This window comes from Platichthys flesus, chromosome 9 (assembly GCF_949316205.1).
Source record: "Platichthys flesus chromosome 9, fPlaFle2.1, whole genome shotgun sequence".
NCBI classification, from domain to species: Eukaryota; Metazoa; Chordata; class Actinopteri; order Pleuronectiformes; family Pleuronectidae; genus Platichthys; species Platichthys flesus.
In genome coordinates, this window is record NC_084953.1 from 13734762 (window position 1) to 13757608 (window position 22847).

Genomic DNA, 22847 nt, shown 5'->3' on the forward strand with positions numbered 1-22847 from the left:
CACATGAAATTACATCTGTGACTCATTTGTTAGCAATTAGGATTTTTCTTGAGCACATTTGTAGGTGCTGTAATTCCAGTGTTCCTCTCAGATTAATTACAGGTTATTAGTTTGCACTATTTAGCAGTGTAGAGAATCATGTGGTGACTCACTATATTTTTGGTTGCTTGCTTTGTTGTTTCTGCATCACAACAGTCTTGCCAGTTCTCTGTGAAAACACAAAAGGGCCATATTAAAGATTTTTTCTTGATTTATTTTGAGTATAATGTAATATTACAGAAACAGAGATGTAATTTAATGGGAAATAAAGTCATTGTATTATGGTTAAAGTTGTAATTTAAAGAAACAATATAAGGAGAATAAAGTTGTCATTTAATGAAAAATAAAGTATTAATATGACAAGAATAAAGTCATAATTAATTAAATATGAAGTTATTATAATACAAGAATAAAGTGGTAATTTAATAACAAATAAACTCGTAATATTGCAAGAATATAGTCATCATTTTATTAAAATTCAAGTACTATTACAAAAATAGTGGTAATTTAATTATAAATGACAAAAAGAATATAATTGTAATTTAATTGAAAATAAAGTCATAATGTTGAGAGGATAAAGTGACATTTTTATTTAAAAAAAAATCCTAATTTTACGATAATAAAGAATCACAGTGTCGGAAATAACTAGCACTTGTATATGTTTTTTTTGTGCTTATTTGTTTTGTGATAAAAAATTAAACATGGTGGCTTTTGCCACAATTTAATGGAAGTAATTCCCATCGATGAGGTGAACCGACAATTACTCTGGCATGGTTTAAAAAAAAAAATATGATGTAGTTCTGCCTCCATGTTCCACCAGACTGTTGTGTCTGTGATAAAGCTCTTCATAGCTGTGCTGAAGATGATGACAGAGGTCGTGGCAGAATCTGTTTGAGAGGCCGCCGTCCTAAGACGTCAACTGCCTGTATTGACTGAGTCTCTTCTTTTCTCCTCTGCTCCTCCTTTTGCTCCTTTGCCTAAACAAAGCAAAGGAGAATTTCTCGGAAGGCCTCAACTCATTGGAGTTGTTTTGATTGGCAGTCTGTCCTCCACACCTGTTGGAGTGATTGACAGCCGGTGGGACATCCTTATTACACCCCCTCTCATCTCCGAGCCCACCTCCACCACCCTTCCTTCCCTCTGGCCAGTAATTGCTGACATTTATGCAGTGTTTCATGGTGTTTGCTAATGTATTAATGCTGTGGATCCTCGGAGAGGTGCCTTGCCTTGTAGGCCAGCACCTCCCTCTGCTTCCCATCTGGCATTAATGGAATACTCCTCTACCTGAGAGGGGCCTATGCAACCGAGGGTTTATTGAGGGCGGCTTGGTTGTTTCCTTAGCAACAGGGCTCAGCTGTAAGCTCAGGCAGAGCCCCCCCCCCTCTCCCTCGTGTAACTGGCTGCCTTCAGGTGACATTCAGGCTGCACTGAGTTAGTCTATCTATCTAATTTTCTAAGTTATTTATTCTTTATGTGAAGCCCCCATCTTGCTGGGTTTAGGGATGTCACGATTTCCAAATTGTACTCAATACCGATAACATGACATATCCATGATTCTCGATAACCATTTGGATACCACAGCAAATAACAAAAACAAAAAAATAAATCCCATTCACTTCAGCACACACACACCTTAAAAGTATTTTAATATACCAAAATAAACTGTGATTATGTAGGCTTCCCGTAATAAATATAAAGAAAAGACTATTCACATTATATAACAGAAAATTAGCATAATGGCAATATCAGGTATAGCTCAATGACTCTAAGAAAACAGCAGAGACTGCACACGCTTTACTAACAAACACATAGACCTTTATACTCAAGTGCCTGGGTATGGGTCCTAACAATCTCTGATTAGTATTGGTGTGTATTGCTGAAGTGCAAAGTGATCGCGGGCCAACGGGAGAGCGGTGAGGAAGGACGCTCCAACAGGATACTCCTGCATGGTACAAGGCATCTGGGCCAAATGTGCATCTCCCATAATCCTTGAGTAGCGGCGGTAATTATTTTGTAATGGCAGGCCGCATAGCAAAATCAAGAACATAACATAAATACTAATAGCAACACTATTTGCTCAGAATTTAATCAATATTTCAGTACCAACCAATAAGTAACTGGTACCAATTTAGGACATGTTCTTGAAAACCTTCCCTACATACTAATAAGGAGAGTTTCATCTTCAGCTAGGCTCAGCTTGGACAAGGTGACCAACAGGTGTTTAGGGTGGGCTGCTCTCTGCCTCCTTTTTGGCCTCTCTCTTCTCACTGTTCTTCTCCTGCTCCATCAAAGAGAAAGTGGGCTAAGGTGGTAGTGTGGTTGTGATTGCCGTCAGTGCAGCTGTCAGTAGTAATTATCTCACACTCACAGCCAGACACCTAATCCAAACACTGCCTACACTAGAAAAGAAAAGAAAAAACTGAAACACAGAGAGAATGAAGGGAGGGAATGGGAGGAAAAGAAAGGTAGAGAAGGGGAAGAAAGGGTTGAAGGGGAGAGAGGCAAAGAAGGGAGGGGGGGTTAAGCGAGAGAGAATTCTTTCCCTGTATCGGCCTCTGAATGCTTCGAGCCTCAATGCAAGTGTTAATTAAAAGAATCCAAAAAAGAAGAGCCAGTCCCTTTGTGTGGAGATGGGGGAGAGGGTCACTTAGGGGGTTAACCTCACTCCCTCCCCTACCCCCCTTTACCCCGTGCCCTGCGGCGCTTTAGCCTTGTTTCCACGTTTTACCACTGAGCCACCAAGCTGCACGTGTGTACCTCAACATCGGGAGAAGCCGTCGGGTCAAAGCGAGGAAGAGGATTGAGAGGCACTCAACTCATTTTTTTCCTTTCACCTCCCCTCCTTGAATCCATGTCAGCCCAAACCCTCCACGCCGTCTTTGACAGGGGAAGCTATCAACTTTATTTATACACTTATTAGACCCTCAAATGAAAGCCACTCATTGTGAGGAGTGGGGGGGTAAAGGGTTTATGGGGATCCTCTCTGCAGCCGCTGTTAAGACCCTCACGTTTGATTGCCACTCGATCGGGGAATAGGCAGAATTTATTTAGGGCCATTCCTTCACATGCTTCAGGCTCAGTTAATCTTTTTCCGGCTCAGTACCCCGACTCTATCCAGGCTTTCTCTTTCAGAGCTGGATCCCATCATATCCTCAGGTACCTTAACTTTGATTAAGTCCCAGATGTTTGTTTTCCTCTTGTCGAAAAACTTCAGTTAATAAAATTTAGTATTAGATCCATATTAAATATTTTAAGATTAAAGTTTTTTTTATTTAAATTGTATAAGAAAGTCGTTATCGAGAAGAAAGTCATATTTCATAAATAATGTAATAATTTTATGAGAAATAATTCATTATTTTACGAGAATAAAGTCAAAAATGTATTTGAAAGAAGTCCTTATACTTAGAGACATTTTTTTTACATTTTTAGGAAATAAGCAGCAACAGAGAACTTGTGCGCACCAGAGTTCCACTCCTGGATCCAAAATGTTGAACCAATCTCAAAACGCCTTTGCATATCACGCAGATGTAACCATTGACTACTACCAAACATTTTCTCCTCCACAAATTCTGTGTTTTTTTCCTCGGATTAGAGACAGTTTCTAACACAATCTTTTTAAAGTCCTGACTTTATTATGACTTAATTCTCGTAGTATTATGACTTTATTCTAGAAATATCAGATTTTCCCCCTTAAAGTGGTCCCAATACTCTTATGTAGTTGTTGCTCCATTACTTTATAATGGAGAGAAAAGAGAGAAATGAATACCGTGGGACCAGAGCACTAAATTCGTTAGAGTTGAGTTTGGAGTTAAGTGTTATTCATAGGTGTCCCTGGGACACTGAGCTGCCCTCGCCGTGACACTTGCATAATTCTCATGGTCAAAAGCACCTCTGCTACTAATTGGTAATATACAAGAAACACTATCTCTCTTCTATTATCAGTGTGCACACCTATGTCATTGTGTCTGGTGTAACTGACGGTTCCTGGCCTATAGGAATGGTTTTAATTCAGTGAGAAACAAGAGTTGTGTTTTCTTAGTCTGTTTTTATTCCCAACACATTTAACCTTTACAATGAGTAAGTTGTGAGATGCTGTCAGATCCTTTAGAGGTGATGTCACTCTTGGTTTGTTTAATTTCCACATTGCACATCAGTCTAGCCACTGTGTTTTTAGGAATTTCCTTTGCTTAAGACAACATGGAAGAGGAGTACTCATCAGGATATTATTCATTCTCCAACCTTCAGGGGAGATACTGCCTTTCTCATGTGTCCTCTTGGTTACTGAGCTTATGGGAATTTAAGACATTATGGTCAGTATTATAACCAGTTTCGTTATATACCTACTTAACAATTTTTTTAATTTATAAAATGTTTGTTCCTCTCCTGGCAATCACTTACACAGTTTATTAAATAAACCCCTGTAAACAATAACATTTTTGGCTATACCATGTATGAGAATTAAGACAGAGACTGAGAGAAAAAACTTACTGAGCCTGCCCCGAATCCAATAGGCATTTTTTTAATTACCAAATTTTTGTCACATTCGACCCAACCTGTTGGTTCCCAATAGGTCCCCTCGGGCTAAGGTTGGTTATCCTGGCACTAATGTGAATTAACATAGGTCATATCAGGGATAATGAACATGGTAATCTGGGATTCTAATGTTGCATAAACTCCTCCATCATATCTATATATTTATATATTTTTATTTTTCGGGAGCCTGACAAAAAATTCCAGCAAATGAATCACCTGATACATTATAATACTCCATTGTTTTGTTTAAATACTATGGTATACTCATTTGAACAAAACCTCTGGTAGTAGAAAAATAGATCAGACAGCCTTCGTCTTAGTCACAATTTTTTTTTTTTGTCCAAATATTTTGGTCTCATGGCGGCAACTGACTTACTTTCTATTGCTTCAAGGATGAGATGGTGTGAAAAGGTAAAAAATCGTAGACACAGTACTTTGTCAGATACTTTACTTCTTATCAGTGGCAGGTACACAGCGGCACCCACAAGTGAGTCCATGTTGCTGACAAGGTCGAGTGGTTACACTATTCTCTGCTGTTCCAGAGGCCAGCATGAGGGACTGCTCTACAGAGAGAGAAACTCCCTGCACACTGTGTAGCTCTTTTCAGACTCAATTGGCGTTGCATGTAATCGTCTCCCAATTCAACTGCGTCCAGCTGCTCTTTGTGTTCCGTGGCACCTGACAATAGAACAGATCACAGGACCTCTGCAGGGGACGAGCAGCTTCGCTGCCCCTTATCACACCCTGCCTGCATGGCTGCCCGGCCTCTGTCCTGTAGTTTAGAAGTTCACTCTCCCAGAAAAGTATCTGCATCTGGCCTTTCTGCTCTGCTCCTGACAATTAAAATGTGAATTCATATATTGTTGTGTTACTGTGACAAGTATCAGTGTATTCAGGCTTAAAGTCTTGGTTATAATTTAACCAGTCCTGCTTTTACAAGTCACTGTTGAAGGAATTAACAAGGTGTGTTGAGTAAAATAACCCTAAGTTTTGGTGTTTTAAAGTGGCTCTGCATATATTATATGTTAGGAATCGATCTAAAATTCGGTACAGCGCTCTTTAAAAGTGAGGTATCTCCATTTCACACTACGTCCTGCAACAGCCTTGCATGTACTGTTGATGTCCCTCGAGATCTGAGCTTGGAGTCATGAACTGTAATGAGTCCCTGCTGAATGCTGACATTTTCAGCCCTGGCTACAGATTTCGGGAGCTCATTAGTCAGGTGTTCTCTGCAAACCACCATCACGCTGTTGGCTATACTGCAGGTGTACAGATACCTCATCAAGGTCTCCCCTTATTAGAGCGACAAGCAGGTCTTTGTTCAAAAGTCATGAAATATGTCATGATACATGCTAGGGCTGGGCTGAGCAATTAACCGAAAATGTATGGCAACTGAAATTGATTAACCTATAACCAACCTAATATTGCTAATGTCGTTTAATTCATTAATACTTTCCACAAACTCTTGGATTAACTCTATGTTAATTTTGCAGAAGCGGCCCGGGTACCCTGTACCGAGCTGTATTACCGTACTACATGTCCTCCCTCCTCACTCCCCCTCTGATCTGCACTCACTTTACAGTTATACAATAAACACCAAACCTAAGCAGAAGTTATTTGGACTTGAACAGTACTGACGTTTGCTTTGTGCTCACACACACTCCTGCAGACAGGAGAGAAGTTCATCCCACAGATTATGATGCCACACATAAATATGAATTCAGCAGGTTTTTATAAAGATCAGTTCTACATGTGAGTGATTAGAAAAGAGCAGAGGAACAGAGGCACTTGTAGAATAGCACTGAGTGAAGGGCCTCGGTGTGGGGGGGGGCTGTCTGTTTACGATCGGGACATTAATCGTAATGGAGGTAATATCTTGAAATAATCCTGTTATTAATTTCAAATCGTATCGCCCAGCCCTAATACATAGGTAATAAAGTCCTACATTCAGTCTTTGGTATGGTCCAGTCACGATTTGCATTTATCATCAATCCATCCCTTGATGAACAAGTATCACAGAGTTCAATTTGATCCCAACTTTTAGTAGCCTACTCGGCCATTCACATACATTTCTAGGATCATTAACTGATTTACTTGACTCTAAATATGACTCTATCATTATGTTTCCTGTTTTTAGATGACGCTAGCTGTCTCTGGAATCAGCTATCCCTGCCATCACCTCAGTGTCTGTCGCAGATCCTCCACAGCAAATACCCAAGAGCCCACAGAAGAGGTATATACAGGGATATGTGCATTACTTCCCCCCCCCAGGCTCTGTGTATACATGCTGACTAATACAGCATGGTAAACACAAGTGCTTCTGTTAATTACCTCTATCGTGAAGTTAACTAATAAATTCTCTTTACAGTGCGCAGATGTCCACATGATCAGTGACAGTGAAGGGGATGATTTTGAGGATGCGTCAGAGTTTGGTGTGGACGATTCAGAGATGTTTGGAATGGGCTCCTCAACCTGTCGGAAAACACCCATGAGTACGTACAGTGGAGCAGCATAATGATGATAGGTTTAAGCTCTTAAAGGTCCCATACACTACAAAGAGAACTTGATATTTCCCCAAAAAAATTGATTATCAAATGGTTCTAGTTGCTATATATATACTGGAAAGTATCAATCAATCCTTATACAAATGTACATGTTTTCAGAAACTGTGCCTTAAGATGAGATGGCAGGACTCCTTCTTCCAGGAAGCCAGATTTGACATAAGCTAATTTCAGAGCTGAATGACAATGTTCATTTACCTGTGAGTTTTACCAAGCTGCAGTCATAGGGTGGAATTAATCACTTTACCTTCAGTGAGAAGCGTGAGAGAAGAGATTTTAAAACTATATTTAGTTGACTTCTTGTACTTAAAACCCAAATAATTCTTCTCATGTCCATCAAAACTGGGAAAGTGATAGAGAAGTGTATAAAATGGGACCTTTTCTTGCTCCAGTGACTGCACATTCAAAACTTGACCATGCAGTATTTTGTGGTCATTACAGTGCCAGAGAACAGTGAGAATGAAGCTGATGCCTTACTGCACTTTACTGCCGAATTTTCCTCAAGGTGAGCCAAGCGTCACATACTTCTCATATTGACCCAGTGGACTTTGAGTGACATGCTGGAACGTAACAATATGTTTTTATGGACTGTTCTTTTGTTGTGTGTTTTAAGGTATGGAGAGACCCACCCAATGTTCTTCATTGGGTCTTTGGAGGCAGCGTCTCAAGAGGCCTTCTACGGCAAAGCCAGAGATGTAAGTAAGCTAATGGGCCTAATGGAAAGAAATAATTTACAGAGACACTGTAATGGTTGATAAAATCATACTTATCATGTTACCCTTATGTATAAAACTATCTAGTTCTGACAATGGGTGAGTTAAACGATACTTACCTTACCAGTGTTGGCTTTTACTTTAACACTGATGTCATTTTGTCTAGTCGTTGTTTTTATAGCAGTTTAAGACAGCACTGAGAAGAAACAGACTGAGCAGGATATTATTCTTCTTCTGTCTGTCGTTTAGAATTTAGAACAAGAGGAAGTTGTAATAAGTTGCATTTATGGTGTGTTGGCACTGTCAATTTATTTAATCCAAATTATAAATACTTTTCAGTCAGTGTTTACTATTATTTGTCTTCTCTACATGTTTTGCTGTGCAGAGAAGACATTTATATAATTTCATCAATTTTTCACACTGACAGATGTCACCTCGTTTTTCAGCTTTTGTCCTTTTAGGGATGCTTGTATCAATTGACAGCTTGTGTGGATTACAGCCTTATAAGACTGTGAGGACACCACAAGATGTGAGGGGGGCTCAGATCACCCAGCTCACAGAGCCGGATGACAGTAGAGGCACAGTGCAGATAACACAGTTGGGAAGGAGAGGAGTGTTAAAAAAGTTAAAGCTAAAGGAAGACGTGAAGAGAGGAGAAAGAGCAGGAGAGGTTGCAGCCCGAGAGCAAGGCATGTGGAGTGTGTGAAATAAACAGAGATGGAAAAAAAATCTAAAGTGGTGCCTGGCGCCTCGCCTACTTCCCAGCTGATCTCCTCGTCTAAGCCAGCACAATATGGCTGAGGTCTCCCCTGTGTTCACACACTCAGTGCTGTACAACTGAGCTCCAAACGGCGCAGGGGCGAAATAGTATTCATTTTCACTGTATTTAGTTTTTATTCTGGGCGAGCTACATTTAGCCTGCCAACTGTGCCGTGGTTAGCGTGGCTTTAGGGAAGCTGAATATGTGCAAAGAGTTTTGCGTGAAAACAGAAGCTATTTGAGCTGTTCTGTGTTTGTCTTGTTTTATCATGAGCATCCTAGATGACAGGCCAAAACATGCCCCTTTTGACGGTTTCATTACACAGTAGCATATGAGCACTGCTCCCCCCCTTCTGTCAATCGAGTCATCGCATCCTTTGCTCTTTGGCTCCATTCGAAAAAGAGATCTAGTTTTTGTGTCCTCGTCGTAGAAAAGGTCCACTTCATTAAGGGGATATTGGAATAGGGCAGATTTCACTGAAGGGGGTTTCTCAGTGGGTTTATAAACAGAGGAATCAGTCTCACTCTCTCAAAGCCTGGGAGAGGCTAATCACTAAGCACAACACTAAATTTGATGAAGTGTTTCTGAAGGTGTGTTAGGACTGTTGAGATTGACTCAATCCATCCTTAATGAAAATGCTTTGGGCTGCCGAGCTGAGCTGAGCTGAACCCCCTTGGGGATCAGTGGTTAGTCAGAGTGTACAGAGAGATAGGCCACCCATCACTAGCCACGATCCTCACTAAATCCCCATCAACGCAGTGGTTAATCACTCTAACCCCACTCTCCTCCACTCTCGACTCTGCTCTCCTGTCTGCCACACACAAAGCCACATCAAAATTCATAGCCTTGCTTGAGAGGAGAGTTCAGGGATTTATCACCGCCAAGTGTCTGCTTTAAAACCCAGAAATAGCCGTGCAGAAAAGAGCACCATCATATCAAATGGCAAATGGCATAAAGATTTCGACTCATGCATAAATAGATGGACTTTGAATGAAATGAGTGTAGAGTGGAAGTGAAAAATGCAGAAAACCTCACCGACCAATCAGTGGGTGATCAGAAGCTTGCATAGCCAAAAGACTCCTACTTACCTTTAGAATGTAATTTCAAGCTGACACTTAATTTGATTTGTTTAATCACAATTAGAAAAATATGCTATTTCTGTCATAAAGAGTTAATGTGTTTTCCACAGCACGTGGATAATATCCTGTGTGGCTTGTGGTCAATCTAAATGTGTTTTTCCCACCATGTGATTAAGGTCATTAGATCAGTCATATGAGCTCTTCATTTTTACGTATTTGTTTTTCTAGACTGAGCCTGCCATCTGTAGAACAACCACTATCTGCACCTCTCTGTTCTTCTTTCACTCTGTTTGTAATTGCTTATACCTGTATCTTATTCAATGGTAATTTTTGACTCTGTTAAATAAATTATACATGTGATTGAAATTGACACCATAAACTAGGACACAGTCAGGAAAAAACATGCATATTTCCCTTTCTAAGTCCCACAAATTACATAGTTAAGTAATTGAAACACAAGAAGGGCACTCAGTAGAGTGTATACCTCCGCCAAGGCCCAAAAGGCCCAGGCCCCGTCAGTTAAATCTACTCATACATATCAGCCCCCTAAATATGCCTGATTTTGTTATCAAGATCTATTAATTATTCAAGATCTACTCAAAAGACAAAATCCTCTACTGGCAAAAATACATTATTCAATTGTCTTTTTCAGTTTAAAAAAACCTGTTTATAGCTGTACATTTTATTGTAAAAGAGCAAACATGATAACTGTCATTTTAAAGCATTGTTTTTCGGCCTGCATTGATCCATCAATATTTTACAGAAAGGATTTATGAAAATTAACATTGAAAACTTACTCAAACTGTCTCTCCTGTGTAAAAAAAGATTGATTGCTGAAGCCTCGCTACATGCACACAGTTCTGCTCTGTGAAATCTCTATTCTCTTTCATGCACACAAAGCAGGCTCAGATTCATGTGAACAGGTGTGAGGAAGGACTATGGGGTCACTATCTCGCTCAGGTTGGACCTAGTAATTTAGCTGAACTGAGGGATTTTCTCCTCCCTGCTACGACAGGCAAGACAAAAGAGCCAACTTGAAAGTGGAGAGGGAATAGAGGGGAATGGATAGTTTAACTAAGATGAAGGGGTTCAGTTGGCCAAAATGCCCACTTTGATTAGTCTTTACACTTGCTCTAATTGAGCATGCATGTGTGTGAGTGTGAGTCCTCCACTCGTGCGAAGCAGACAGTGAAGTTTGAGCATCTGTGCATATGTATCAGGACGTCTGTGTGTTTTTTTTTTTTTTTCATGTAGTAAAACTCTCCCTCCCCTCACCCTCATTCCTCTCTCAAGACTGAATTTGCTTGTCTTCTCAGCATGAGTGTTTAATCTTTTCAGGCTGTTGAATCGGCCCAATGAATGAGTCCCCTGGTCCTTCTCTCTAGTAGCCCTGGAGATTATTCTAAAGCACTAATCGTTGAGCAAACACAGCAGTGTTCTCCCATTCCTATTCTACACAGGCCACAGTATAGCACAACTTCGTCTTTCATTTCTCTCCACGTTTTACGCCCTGTGTAGATTTTTTGCTTTTTGGCCCGTGTAGCCTAGATTACTGCTCCTGAGAAACAGATCCCTTGACTCCCACCGTCACAGCCATGTTGGAAAAATGATCCAAGCAGATACTGAGAGTTTATTATTTATTTTATTTGTTCTTCTATAGTAAGCGAAGTGACATGTAATTTAGAGAGCATTATTTCCAACATTGTCCCCTGGAACCTTTTATGTTTGTGGGTGTGTTTGTTTTTTAATTAGATTGTCAGTAGGGAGAATCTGCCCGGCTTATATGATGGTGTCAATATCCTTGGATTTGGAGCTTCGTCAATATTGTCTGGCCCTGCAGCTACTAACCTGAACAGGCTGCTGGCATTTGGTGTAAAATAAATAGAGTGATTTGTCTGTTTTGTTTTCTCCATATCTTGGTCGCCTCCAAGAGAAGTTTTATTTACACCTCTCCGCATTTGATTTTGTGTGGTATTTGCTTTTTTTGCCAGTTGTGGCCCTGCTGTGGTCTTAAGAAGTCATGTTGGCTCTGCACCCGGTGGTTGTTCGTGTCATTTTATAGTCATAAATTGTGGAAATATCTCTCCAGTGATGAGACACTGGTCTCTGCAGAGAGATTGAGACCGATCATCAGAGGAGTGGGTGTTTTCATTTCAGGCAAAGATTGCATGATTCAGAATTTTCCATCATGCTTGTGCTCTAGCTCGTCCTCAAACTTGTAATCTTCTGGGAGATTGCTCAAAAAAATTAGTTAACAGCCAACAATTCATTCTATAACTTGCACAGTAAGTCACCTCCTGATAAAAATGAATCTGTTGCGATGACCTTTATTTTCCCTGGCTTGAAAAGTGTCCCTAGAAAATCAATTGTACATAATGCTCATAACTTTCCTTTTATATATTTTCTGTTCTCCTCCATAGAGAAAGCTGCTGGCCATCTACCTCCACAATGACGACAGTGTTCTCAGCAATGTCTTCTGCTCCCAAATGATGTGCGCTGACTCCATTGTTTCATACCTGAGCCAGAACTTCATCACATGGGCATGGGATGTCACTAAAGAAGCTAACAAAGCCAGGTACTGTACTGAAGCTAGTCAGAGGGATGGGGTGTTTTCATCAGGTAACCTGCTGGTCATTGAGTTGCAAAATGTATCACTCTTGGCATGATGATGTATTTCCCCCCCTGATCTCTGTGTATCTTACTGCCTTTACTCATTATTGGAGCCTGTGGAATAAATTAAGGCAGTAATTCGTTTTTTTTCTACATGGGCTGGACACAGTATTAGGAACACCTTTATAACAAACTTAATAAAAAAAAATATAGGTAATCTTGATATACTAATTGATAAATAAGGTAATCCCTCCATGCCCCCCTATTTTTTTTCCAACTCTGTAAAGCTGCTATATAAAGTTATTGCTATTATTATTATTATTATTAGTAGTAGTAGTACTAATAGTAGTAATATTATAATTTGTAACAGCACCTTAAACTACCTCATTTACTCAATGTGAATTGTGGACTGGTTAGACCTGACAGATGCTTGACTGAGCAGCTGATGAGTCCAACTAGTACAGTAGCACTGCAGGGAATTTTTTCAGCAGTCACCTGTATGGGAGAGAGTATGGGAACCGGATGCTTTGATAACACACTGTGTCTTATACAGTTTGTTTAAGAGCAAACCTGGACGTTCCACATCCAGTTTTGTTGAGAAATTAGAAAAGAGGCAAAAACTCTCAGACCCAGGTTATTTAAAGTAATTGAAGGGCCCTTTAAAGACTGAATTAATTCTCAGTCCCTCTCAGAAATCATGGCACCTGTATTAAGTATTGCATTTACCCAGCTGTAAAGTTTACTGGAGCAATAACTGAACGTCTAAGCCCGGACTACATTCTTAATCCTTATGTTTTATTTATATGTGACTCGCTGTGTGGAGGAGCGGACTGTTTGCATAAATACTGAGGTGTATCTAATAAAGAGGATATTAAAGAGGATATTAAATGTTTTCAGCAGGAGAGCTGCTTCGAGTGTGTGCAGAAGCTTCTGCAAACCACCAGGAAGCCCTGTGAAGAAAGCTGTTTGGAACTTGTTACTGTCTCTTGTCCGTGTCATTGTTGATGTGTTCATTAATACCTGCTGCTCCATATTGTCTTTTAAATTGAAAGTCAGTGGACCTTAAAGTCAAAAGACTGTAAATTAAATCTTCTTCCATGTCATATCGCTGTATGGGACGCTATTAGAAAATAACATAAAATTGCCATTTTGAACTAAAGCCCGTTTGACATACAAACAGCGTTTTCACAGCTATTCGCATTAAAGTAGACATGTCCTTAATTGCTGGCATTCACTTCTCACTCTATCGCTCACACCCTGCATCTCTGTCTTCTCTTTCTCTCGCTTCAGCTTTATTCTCTTTCTGAGGCTCCGAGGTTGCATGCTAACAAAAGGCGTTGTGTTTGCATGGTGAGGCCCCTGATTGGGCAATCTTGACTAAGCTGTCTGAAAAGAGGGTCAGTGGGAGATGAAGAACTCCCCTGGCATCCAAACATCTCTATCACGCAATTTATTCTCAAAAGTCATTGTGCCTCCATCGGCCTGACAGTTCTGTGCAACACCGTTTAATCACACAGATTCTATTATTGGCATTAATATCTTTCATTGGATTTGCAATTTTTTGGGGGAAATATTCTTTATTAAGTTAAAAATAATTGTGGTCTGCGCTTTGTGATAGACAACTAGATCCCCTGCAGGTACAAGTTGTGGGCAGTGGTGGTAAATGTGGACCTGCTGAGTGCTTGATTGGGTTTACTCATTACATTGTGCCCCTGACAAACTAAGTCCTCTCCTACTTCCTCTCATCTTTATGCTACATCTTTTCACTCTCCCCATCCCCTTGTCAATTTTTCTTTGTTTTCCCTCCTCTTTCCCTCCTTCCCTCTCCCCAGAACCTCCAGATTTAAGCCTGCCCTCGGGTAGGAGCCATTTAAGAAAGGACTCGCACCTTGACCTCACCTCCTCTATTATTTCTTTTAAGGAAATTCCCTCTTTCCCTCATTCCACTCTCCCTTCTCTCCCATTAGCCTCCTTTGCTTTTTGCCCCAGCTGAGCCTTTTTATTGCACATTAAAAGGCAGGCAACATCTGGAGCTTTTCATTGCACACAGCTAGTCACAGCTTCGTCGCTAACGCATGCATGCACATGTGCACGCTCACTCACTCACACACAACACTGCCTCGCCGCATTCTCACGCTCTCTGGTTGATCCAAAGTGACTGGTGATTGGCAGCAATCACACAGGCTGTTAGAGAGGTATCCTGAGTGTGTTTGACGAACCTGCTGATATTGGAATGTGCCTGTTGCTTTTCGTTGGTATTTTCTCAGGCCTTCCAGTTAAATGATTAATTATGCATAAATACAGTTCCACTGATTGGATTTCAGTGTAATTGTCATCCATGGGAAATTAATCTGATAGTTTGAAAAAGCATTGTGCTGTCGTGGCACATGGCAAATATTGAAATCATCAGATAAATGCCCTGAAAGTGGATCATTTTATAAGGGTGTCATTCTTCTGTTAATGCTTATTTAGTGCCAACGTCTCTAACAGCACTAAAAAGTGGATTTATGTATAACTAACATGAACACCTGTAAAATAGACTGCTGCCCTGACTGCAAATTTCTGTCCAAACCCTACTGAGCTCAACAGTAAATTGACCAAGCTCCCCCTGAACCCAACATCAGGTCTAAACCTGATGTTTTACCCAGTTTCAGGCAAGTGCACTGTAAAAAATCATGTAGCCTGATAACCAAACCAGAATATAATTTCAGATATTTTGTCTGAACCCGGCCTGTCTCGCTTGGGTATCCTCGCTCTACTGACCAACTGCACTGTAATGCACGTATACATGTTATTCATAAGGGGTCAGTTTGTGTTTTAACCTCTTAACTGGTTTTAGAGAACTATATTTTTTATTTTCAAATCCAAAGACGTCCGCGTTTGCTCTTAAACAAACTGTATAAGACACAGTGCGTTTTCAAAGCATCCAGTTCCCATACTCCCTCCCATACAGGTGGCTGCTGAAAAAATTCCCTGCAGTGCTACTGTAGTGGTTGGACTCATCAGCTGCTCAGTCAAGCAGCTGTCAGGTCTAACCAGTCCACTCACATCTTCTCACACGGCCTTGATGTGAAGAAATGTTATGTGACAGGGAAACATTAACTGTTTTTGCTGTCTGGATGTGCAGCGAGTGGTTGGGAGATGGGATGGGTGACAAATTAGAAGCTGTCAATCACATTTACCAGCGGAGCGGAGTCTTTAACTCACATTAGTTGCAAGTTCCACGCAGGTGTTTACTCTACATGCAGTTACCCCCTGAAGGTTTTTAAAAGGCCACAGGTCTGGTACGGACAAGGCTACATTCTTTACCGTGTTAAGTCTTGGCTGGATGAGACTGTGATGAACTCTTCACCTCAGTTCCTTGAATAGCTTGACTTCCTCCTGCTCTCAGTGTGTTGTGTCCCTACTTGTTCTAAAGGCAGATTCACAAGGGTTTCATAAACTGATACCACTTGATTGACGGCAGATATGTAAAAGATTCAGGCTGAGTTTTTAATGTTGTGATGATTTTTTTACTATGGTGGAGTGACTTCCTTTATTTTGAGTTTGAAACTAAAGCGGGTCGGTTTGTGCTTGATGGGAGATTTAGGATCGGGTTACCCTTTAAGTTGGCACCCATTGTTCCCTGGCCTTTCATTACAGGTTAGAGTTTCCCAGTGGGCTATTGTTATGGTCGGCCTCGGTCAAGGTCTGAACGGGGACAAATGTCAGGACAGAATGATCGGTAGGATTTAGGGTACCCAAGTTTTTCATTGAAACGTGGGTCATTCAGTGTTCAACATTCGGAGAAGTTTGAATCATATTCCTACAGCATCTTAAATTCTGTTCAGGTGCAGACCTTTCCCCTGTTTTCACAATCTTTCAGTCTACCATCCACCTATTTTCGTCTCTACCAGTGTAATTATAACTTAAAAAAGTACCACAATGAGCTCAAATACGCAATTTCACAGTTTGAAAAGTCTGAAAGTAGCTGCTGCGGTTTTGGCCACGTGTTTTAATGAGTTACACCACCCCCTCTCTCAGATAGCATCCCTTCCATCTATCTTCTTCCTCTGACCTGCTGTCCCTCCATCCATTCCATTACCTCTCTATTTTACCAGCCAGTTATTAAAGTAGATCTTATTAAAAGGCGTGAGAAAAAGCTAATCTATATTTGCATTCAGTCTATAGCAATTCATTAATATTATGACATTTACAGGGAGCTTGGCAGTGCCCCGGCTGCCTGCTACCCTTTTCCCTCTCTGAAATGTTAATTTAAAAAGTTCTGTCTTTGTAATGGAATAAGAAATCCTCTCTTGCCCTATCAATTCTGGGTGTCTGGTGAGGAATACTAATTCATCTGAGGTTCAAATTGAGCTAGCATGTCACTCTGATGGAATACGATAAGAAGGAGATATTGGTTTATAAGTCCAACGCCACAAGTTGTGTATATTTCTCTTTTCTGCTGAAAAGATGACGATCATTTCCATACGTCGTCCCAAAAAATATGAATGTGTCTTTGAAGTGTGTTTACATATTTGTATGAATGTCTTTTATTTTCTGTATTTTTTTTTAATTGCAAGCTGTCAAATATATGTTCGCTTCTACAACAGAATTTTTTTTTTTACATTATAACTGGATTTCTTATTCTTCCAGACTACTCACCATGTGCACGAGGCACTTTGGAAGTGTGGTGACACAAACTATACGGACATACAAGACAGACCAGTTCCCCCTGCTCCTGGTAGTAATGGGAAAACGAACGTCCAATGAAGTTCTAAATGTTATTCAAGGTAATTCCTACTTTATAAAAAGTCTGTCAATATGTGTAGATATATTTGTCTGTAATTATTGGAACAAAAAGATAAAATTACACTCTGTAGATTGTGATGATAATTTGTTATCGTTAGGTAATACGACAGTGGACGAGCTGATGATGAGGTTGATGGGAGCCATGGAGATCTTCACAGCACAACAGCAAGAGGACATCAAAGATGAGGTGAAGTCTGAACTCAATCTGGAAATTGTTGACAGCAGCCAAATACAAATGTGATTCTTCAAGATGTAGACATTTGTTTTGATTGACTTTTAAATAGGATCTCTTAAAAAGTATGTAATTTATTCCTTTGGTTTAGGATAGGTCTAGCTTTGGACACAAGAAGACATGTAGTAACAACTCAATATATCCTCAGCTTGATGACTGAAGCTGCAGTCAGTTGAGCCAGTCCTTAACATCCTGCTTAAGTAATAAAACAACATGTTGGAACAGATCAGACTACATTGTTAGACTGGGTCACACGTGTAATGACAAGCAAAGTACTTAATCACTCCACCTCTTTTGCATTTATCTGTAGTTCACTGTGTGTACTACAGTCTTTGATTTTGAAAAGGTACAAGTTTCCTATTCACTGCTGTGAAAAGGTAACACAGGTCTGCTCTATGTCTGTCGACTGCCTCTTTGACTCCAACAGAAAGTGGACAAACACCACTGAAGGATACATCCTCCCAAAAATACTGAGCGAAGGGTGGTGATGTTGTTTCATGACATGGACATGAATGTGTGCCAGAATCACAGACAGCTCTCAACACTGTCAAAGTCTTTCACCTAAACCCCTTACCCATGTGTTTACACAGCACAACACACAAGAGGGTTTACGAAACAATAAGTACTTTTGTACAGGCAGGTTTTCTATCTGTGTTCACATAATACAACAATGTTCTCTTTTTTGTTATAAATTAATTAACTGTAGGTCAAAGATTTAGGGATTTAACTTGGTGTATAATAAACAGCCTCCTCAGAATAAGATTCAAAGAGGTCACCATGTCCTCTTTGACCTCTGTATGACCTCTGTATGACCACTGTATCACCACTGTATCTGTAGATGACAGATGTCACACCGTATTAGGCACTTTACAATCAGTCAACCAAATGAGCTCTTAAACAATACTGATTTGAGAGTCATAGCATCTCAGTTATGGGAACACTACTAAGTAATTAATCTTAGTCACTCATACACTCACACACCTTGGGGGTTAAACATCCTCAGTTGGTTACTCACCATTGAGTGACAGTTTTTGTCTCAGTGTTGTTATTATTGCTACAGTTCTCTAGCATTGTTTTGGATTCACTGCTCTTGTAACATGAAATGATCAGTAATGACAGGAAGAAACGAGAAGTATTTAGGGTATGGTTATGTGCATGTTTCGGGTCAGGCTGTGTGAGTCATGAAGCTGGCTGTAGGTTCAGATTTGAGACTGGATATCATTTGAGTCCCTGTGGAATAAAGTGGGATAAGGACCAAGAAATGACAATGAAAGCATAAAGTTCAAAGGGATTCATGATTATTAAACTCAACATTGACACTGCAATAATCCCATCGTGAGTTGTTACAATGAGTAACAACTCTCGAAAGTTGGAGAATTTCCTTCCTTTCCATGCTCCCTTCCCTCTCTCTTCTTTCTCTTCTCCTTTCTTCCACCTCCACCACCTCTTCAAAGGGGAAGTCAGACACAAAACGCAGACGCCCACCCAACCCAGACATTCCACTTTGACACTGACTTTTGTGTCTGTCTGGAAACGGAGCAGCTGGACGGCCACATTGTGTCTTCAACCAACCGTCACTGACTCGCCAGTCATTCCAATGGTTGTCTGTGTTATAGCTTAGTACTAACTCACCTACTGACTACTCACAGCAGGTTTTATGGTTTGTATCTGTCAGCGTCTAGGGCCATTCCCAGGATATTTGACTTTCATTTCACGTGAAGAATTGCCTAAACTGCCCCATGTCCCTTTTTGGGAACAGCTGGTTTTAGGAAAATAGTGTGAATGAGACATGTTGTGGTGTTGAGGCTAGCACCTCAGTCAAGGGCACCAAACATACATTAACCTGCATCAGGGAGCATGCACAGTCCACAGTAAAGTGATAGCGAGACACTGAGCGATAGTTGTGCCCAAAATGAAATATTAACATATAAAATCCGCTTCAGGTAATAATAGCTCTGAATTCGAATTCATAGTTGGTCCCTTTGAAGTACTTCCATCCATGTCCACTGAAGTACGCACTGACCCCTGTGCCGATGTCACATGCAGCCCAGAGCTTGTGACCTTACTGACTGAATGCCAGGATGGTCAACCCTGAAAACCATTGATTCCTAAATTTAAACACAACTCTGAACACTATTTTGTTGTTTGTGAACAAACCTTAAATTAATTTCTTACTTCTGACCCTCTGAAATTACAGCTTACCTGTATGACATGATGAGCGTACGTCTCAGCACCTCTATCAGTTGCCGAGATACAGAAGTGGAAAATCTGTGTTTTTTTTTACATGCATGATCTGCTGTCTATTGAGAAGCTACATGGTAGATTTATAATATGCTGCATACCTCTGGTGCAGAAAAGGATTTTTCATCAGGGAAAAAAGAGTAATATATAAGTTTCTGTGCAGCTTGTTTGCGTGACTCTGGGCCAGTCCATTGAAGGGCACCACTTTTGATCCTTTTGTCCATGTCCACCATTCTTTTACAGTTTCCTTTCAATGTTCGTCCATTATGCAGACCAAAAGCCCAAATGTATCCTTTGCATTTTTACTTTTGAATGCAACAATACACACTGTTCTTTTGCTTAGCCACTGCTTAGCCGCACACTAGTCCACTGATCATCACAATAAGCTTCCTTTGCCATATCCGGAGTGGCACACAGCATGGGCCCTCAGAAAATAGAAAAGTAATGGCTCTGCACTGTTAGCACAATGGCCACTTGTATTTGGTCCCCAGTCTTTATAAAACACTTTGTAGCCACAGCAGGTAGAGAGAGAAAGGCCGCCTGTCCCCGTCCCTCTGTACAAACAGGAAGAGAGAGGCAGAGTGAATGAGAGAGAAAGGGACGGTGAAACTGAGATGAGGAAACATAAAAGAGGCTTGTGGTCTGGTAAATGACCGCCCGGTCACAATGAATTCCCCTCTGGTGCTACTCTTTCATACCTGGTGTTTGTACGTAACCACACGCTCCATGCTGCATTTTCCTTTGCTGGTTCTTTTTGGCTCCCACACCCATCACCTCAGCTTAGATGTTTTGTACCAATGTATATCCTTTATTATTTTGTTAGTTAATGGACCCACTTTCTTTTTTTTCTCCTCCCTCCACTCAGGACGAGCGCGAGGCGAGGGAGATGGTGAAGAGGGAGCAGGATGAGGCCTACCAACTGTCTTTAGAGGCAGACCGCAAGAAGGTACTTTAAAAAATAACAAAGATGATATCTGTCCGGATTACTGTTTTTAAATAATATCTTCGTTTCCCAACATCTCTTTCAGCACCCGGCAATGCAAATTTTCAAGTAAAACCAAAAGTTGACAGTATTTCTGTGCTCTTGAGTTAGATGCATTATATTTAATGGCATATGTACACAATCTAAGTTCAACAAGAACTTTGGGGTTTAACAAAAAAATATACTTTTCCTGTAATTTTAGGTTATATCAGGCTCTGAGTTAGCTCTTGTTGCCTCCAACAACGAGGTTTAGTGGAATTTCCATTCATTTCTCACAGAATTCATAGATATTAATGAAATATCCTGCATGTCTAGCGAATGTAAAAGTGCATCATAAGGGAACTGTTTGGCTTTGGCAGAGGTTAGTGCGCCATTCTGGCATTACTTCTGGTTTTAATGCCATTGAGTGCCAAAATCATATTGATTCAAAATCTAAGACCATTATTTGTGTATCTACAAAGCTGCTCGTTTTAGCTTTCATTCTGATTCTGGTTCTGTCGTTATTTTTAGAGAGAAGCCCAAGAACGAGAAGAGGCTGAGCAAGTTCGTCTGGAACAGATGAGAAAGGAGGAGGAGGATGAGAAGGAGGTGAGAACACAGCCACACACATCACACTCACAGTTTTCAAATTTGTCAAATCAATTTTACATCGTGATCAGTGGCTCAGGCTGATTAATTTTTGCCAGCGCACAGTGGATGTGCCATCGTTCTGTCATTATTTATCTGCCTTGCTGTCACTTCACAATAATGAGTCAATTAGATCATGGTTTTGGTGCAGCCTGCCAGTCAGTGGAGCGTGTGCAGAGTGGATGAACAGGCTCACAGCCATCGAACAAGAATGAAATATCCTAATTACAGTGAGGCCCATCCCTGCCAGTGTCACCTGACATACACACAGTTATTGTTCTATTTAACTGCTGTACATTGGTATAGCACGTATTCGCATATTGAAACCTAGCCAAACAAAAGACTGAGGCAGTTCATGTACACAACGTGCACAACCCAAGCAAACACACACATTAACTGGAAAACAACTATTGTGTGGGAAGAGGGGGTGAATACAGACACACACACACACACACACACACACACACACAGACTGACACACTGTCACGCATGCAGGAAAACAATAATCGTCTGTGTGGACAGCACCATTGTTGTTATACAGTCTATAGTAATACAGTGTAGTCCTGGCTGATGGTTGTTTACTCAACAGCACAGAGCCTCGGGCACTGAGAGGTATTGGGTGACCCGGCTCACTCAGGTGATTTGTCTCTTTTTCGTTAAACAACAACAAAAGAGTCTCGGACCAGGGTCTGTCTTAATTATATCACTGTTGTCCATTAACCAAACTATGTGCAGGCTGGTTTATTCCACTGAAGAAAGGCCACCATGGCCTACTTATATCAGTTTTCTCTGCACAAGAACCATCGTTTTTATGGTGTCATCTGCTGGGATATTCATTAATATGTCACAATAGCAACTGAATTTTTTTAAACTTGAAACAGGACGTGAATACAACTTTACCTGTGTACACAAGTATCTCCACAGGTTCATAGATAGACAGACAGAAAATCAAAGGAAAGTATTTCTGTTTGGATTATTGTTTTTGATATACATTTTGGTGCATCACAATAAAGGCATTTAATTGCAAAATAATATAATCCATATAGGAATCCCAAAAAAATTACAATATTTACTGCTTGAATCTATTTATCTTTATTTGCACGAGGTAGAAACCTGATAATGTGTGATATTATTATATGAGATTAAACTGCAGCTCTTCCATCAAAACATTTAAAAGGTTACTGCCTTTTTAATCCATCTTTTATATTACATACTTTTTTTTATTTTGGACAGATTCACTTGTGATGAGCAGACAGATCCATTTAAAGGCCACAGACATTTTGTTGCTTTAATTTAATGTTTTTAAGTATCCAATCCCAATTGTTGTTGGACTGAATCTGAAAACTTCAACACAATGCTTCTTCTTTGAACCTATCATAATACTTATTTGTTGTTTATAGTTTCCCTTCGAGGTAGTAAGCTGGTAGTGAATATGAAAAAAAAAAGAAAAGAAAACTACAGAAAACCAAACACTAGTTGCCACCAGAGAGAAAACTATGCTAGAGGGAATGAGCGGCGGTGGGTGGGGTGCGCGTGTGTTTCATGTACCTGTGTGGGTTGACTTTACTATTTACCTCCTTCAGGGGGGTCTTAGCATACAGTTGTGTGACTGTCAGGTGCACCTCCTCCCCCCAACCTGTCCCTATCATCTGTTTGCTTTCTGTGGTTAGTGGCGTGGA

General features: G+C 40.5%; 1 protein-coding gene across 1 annotated transcript in view; it reads left to right on the plus strand.

The window, feature by feature from the left end:
* faf1 (Fas (TNFRSF6) associated factor 1) overlaps nt 1-22847 on the plus strand; it is a 56976-nt gene that overhangs the window by 23394 nt on the left and 10735 nt on the right. The window contains exons 9-17 of the mRNA XM_062395717.1: nt 6710-6805; nt 6941-7064; nt 7575-7638; nt 7747-7828; nt 12106-12260; nt 16931-17067; nt 17185-17273; nt 20425-20505; nt 21052-21129. Coding sequence (XP_062251701.1) covers nt 6710-6805; nt 6941-7064; nt 7575-7638; nt 7747-7828; nt 12106-12260; nt 16931-17067; nt 17185-17273; nt 20425-20505; nt 21052-21129 — 906 coding nt within the window. The remainder of the gene's footprint in view (nt 1-6709; nt 6806-6940; nt 7065-7574; nt 7639-7746; nt 7829-12105; nt 12261-16930; nt 17068-17184; nt 17274-20424; nt 20506-21051; nt 21130-22847) is intronic.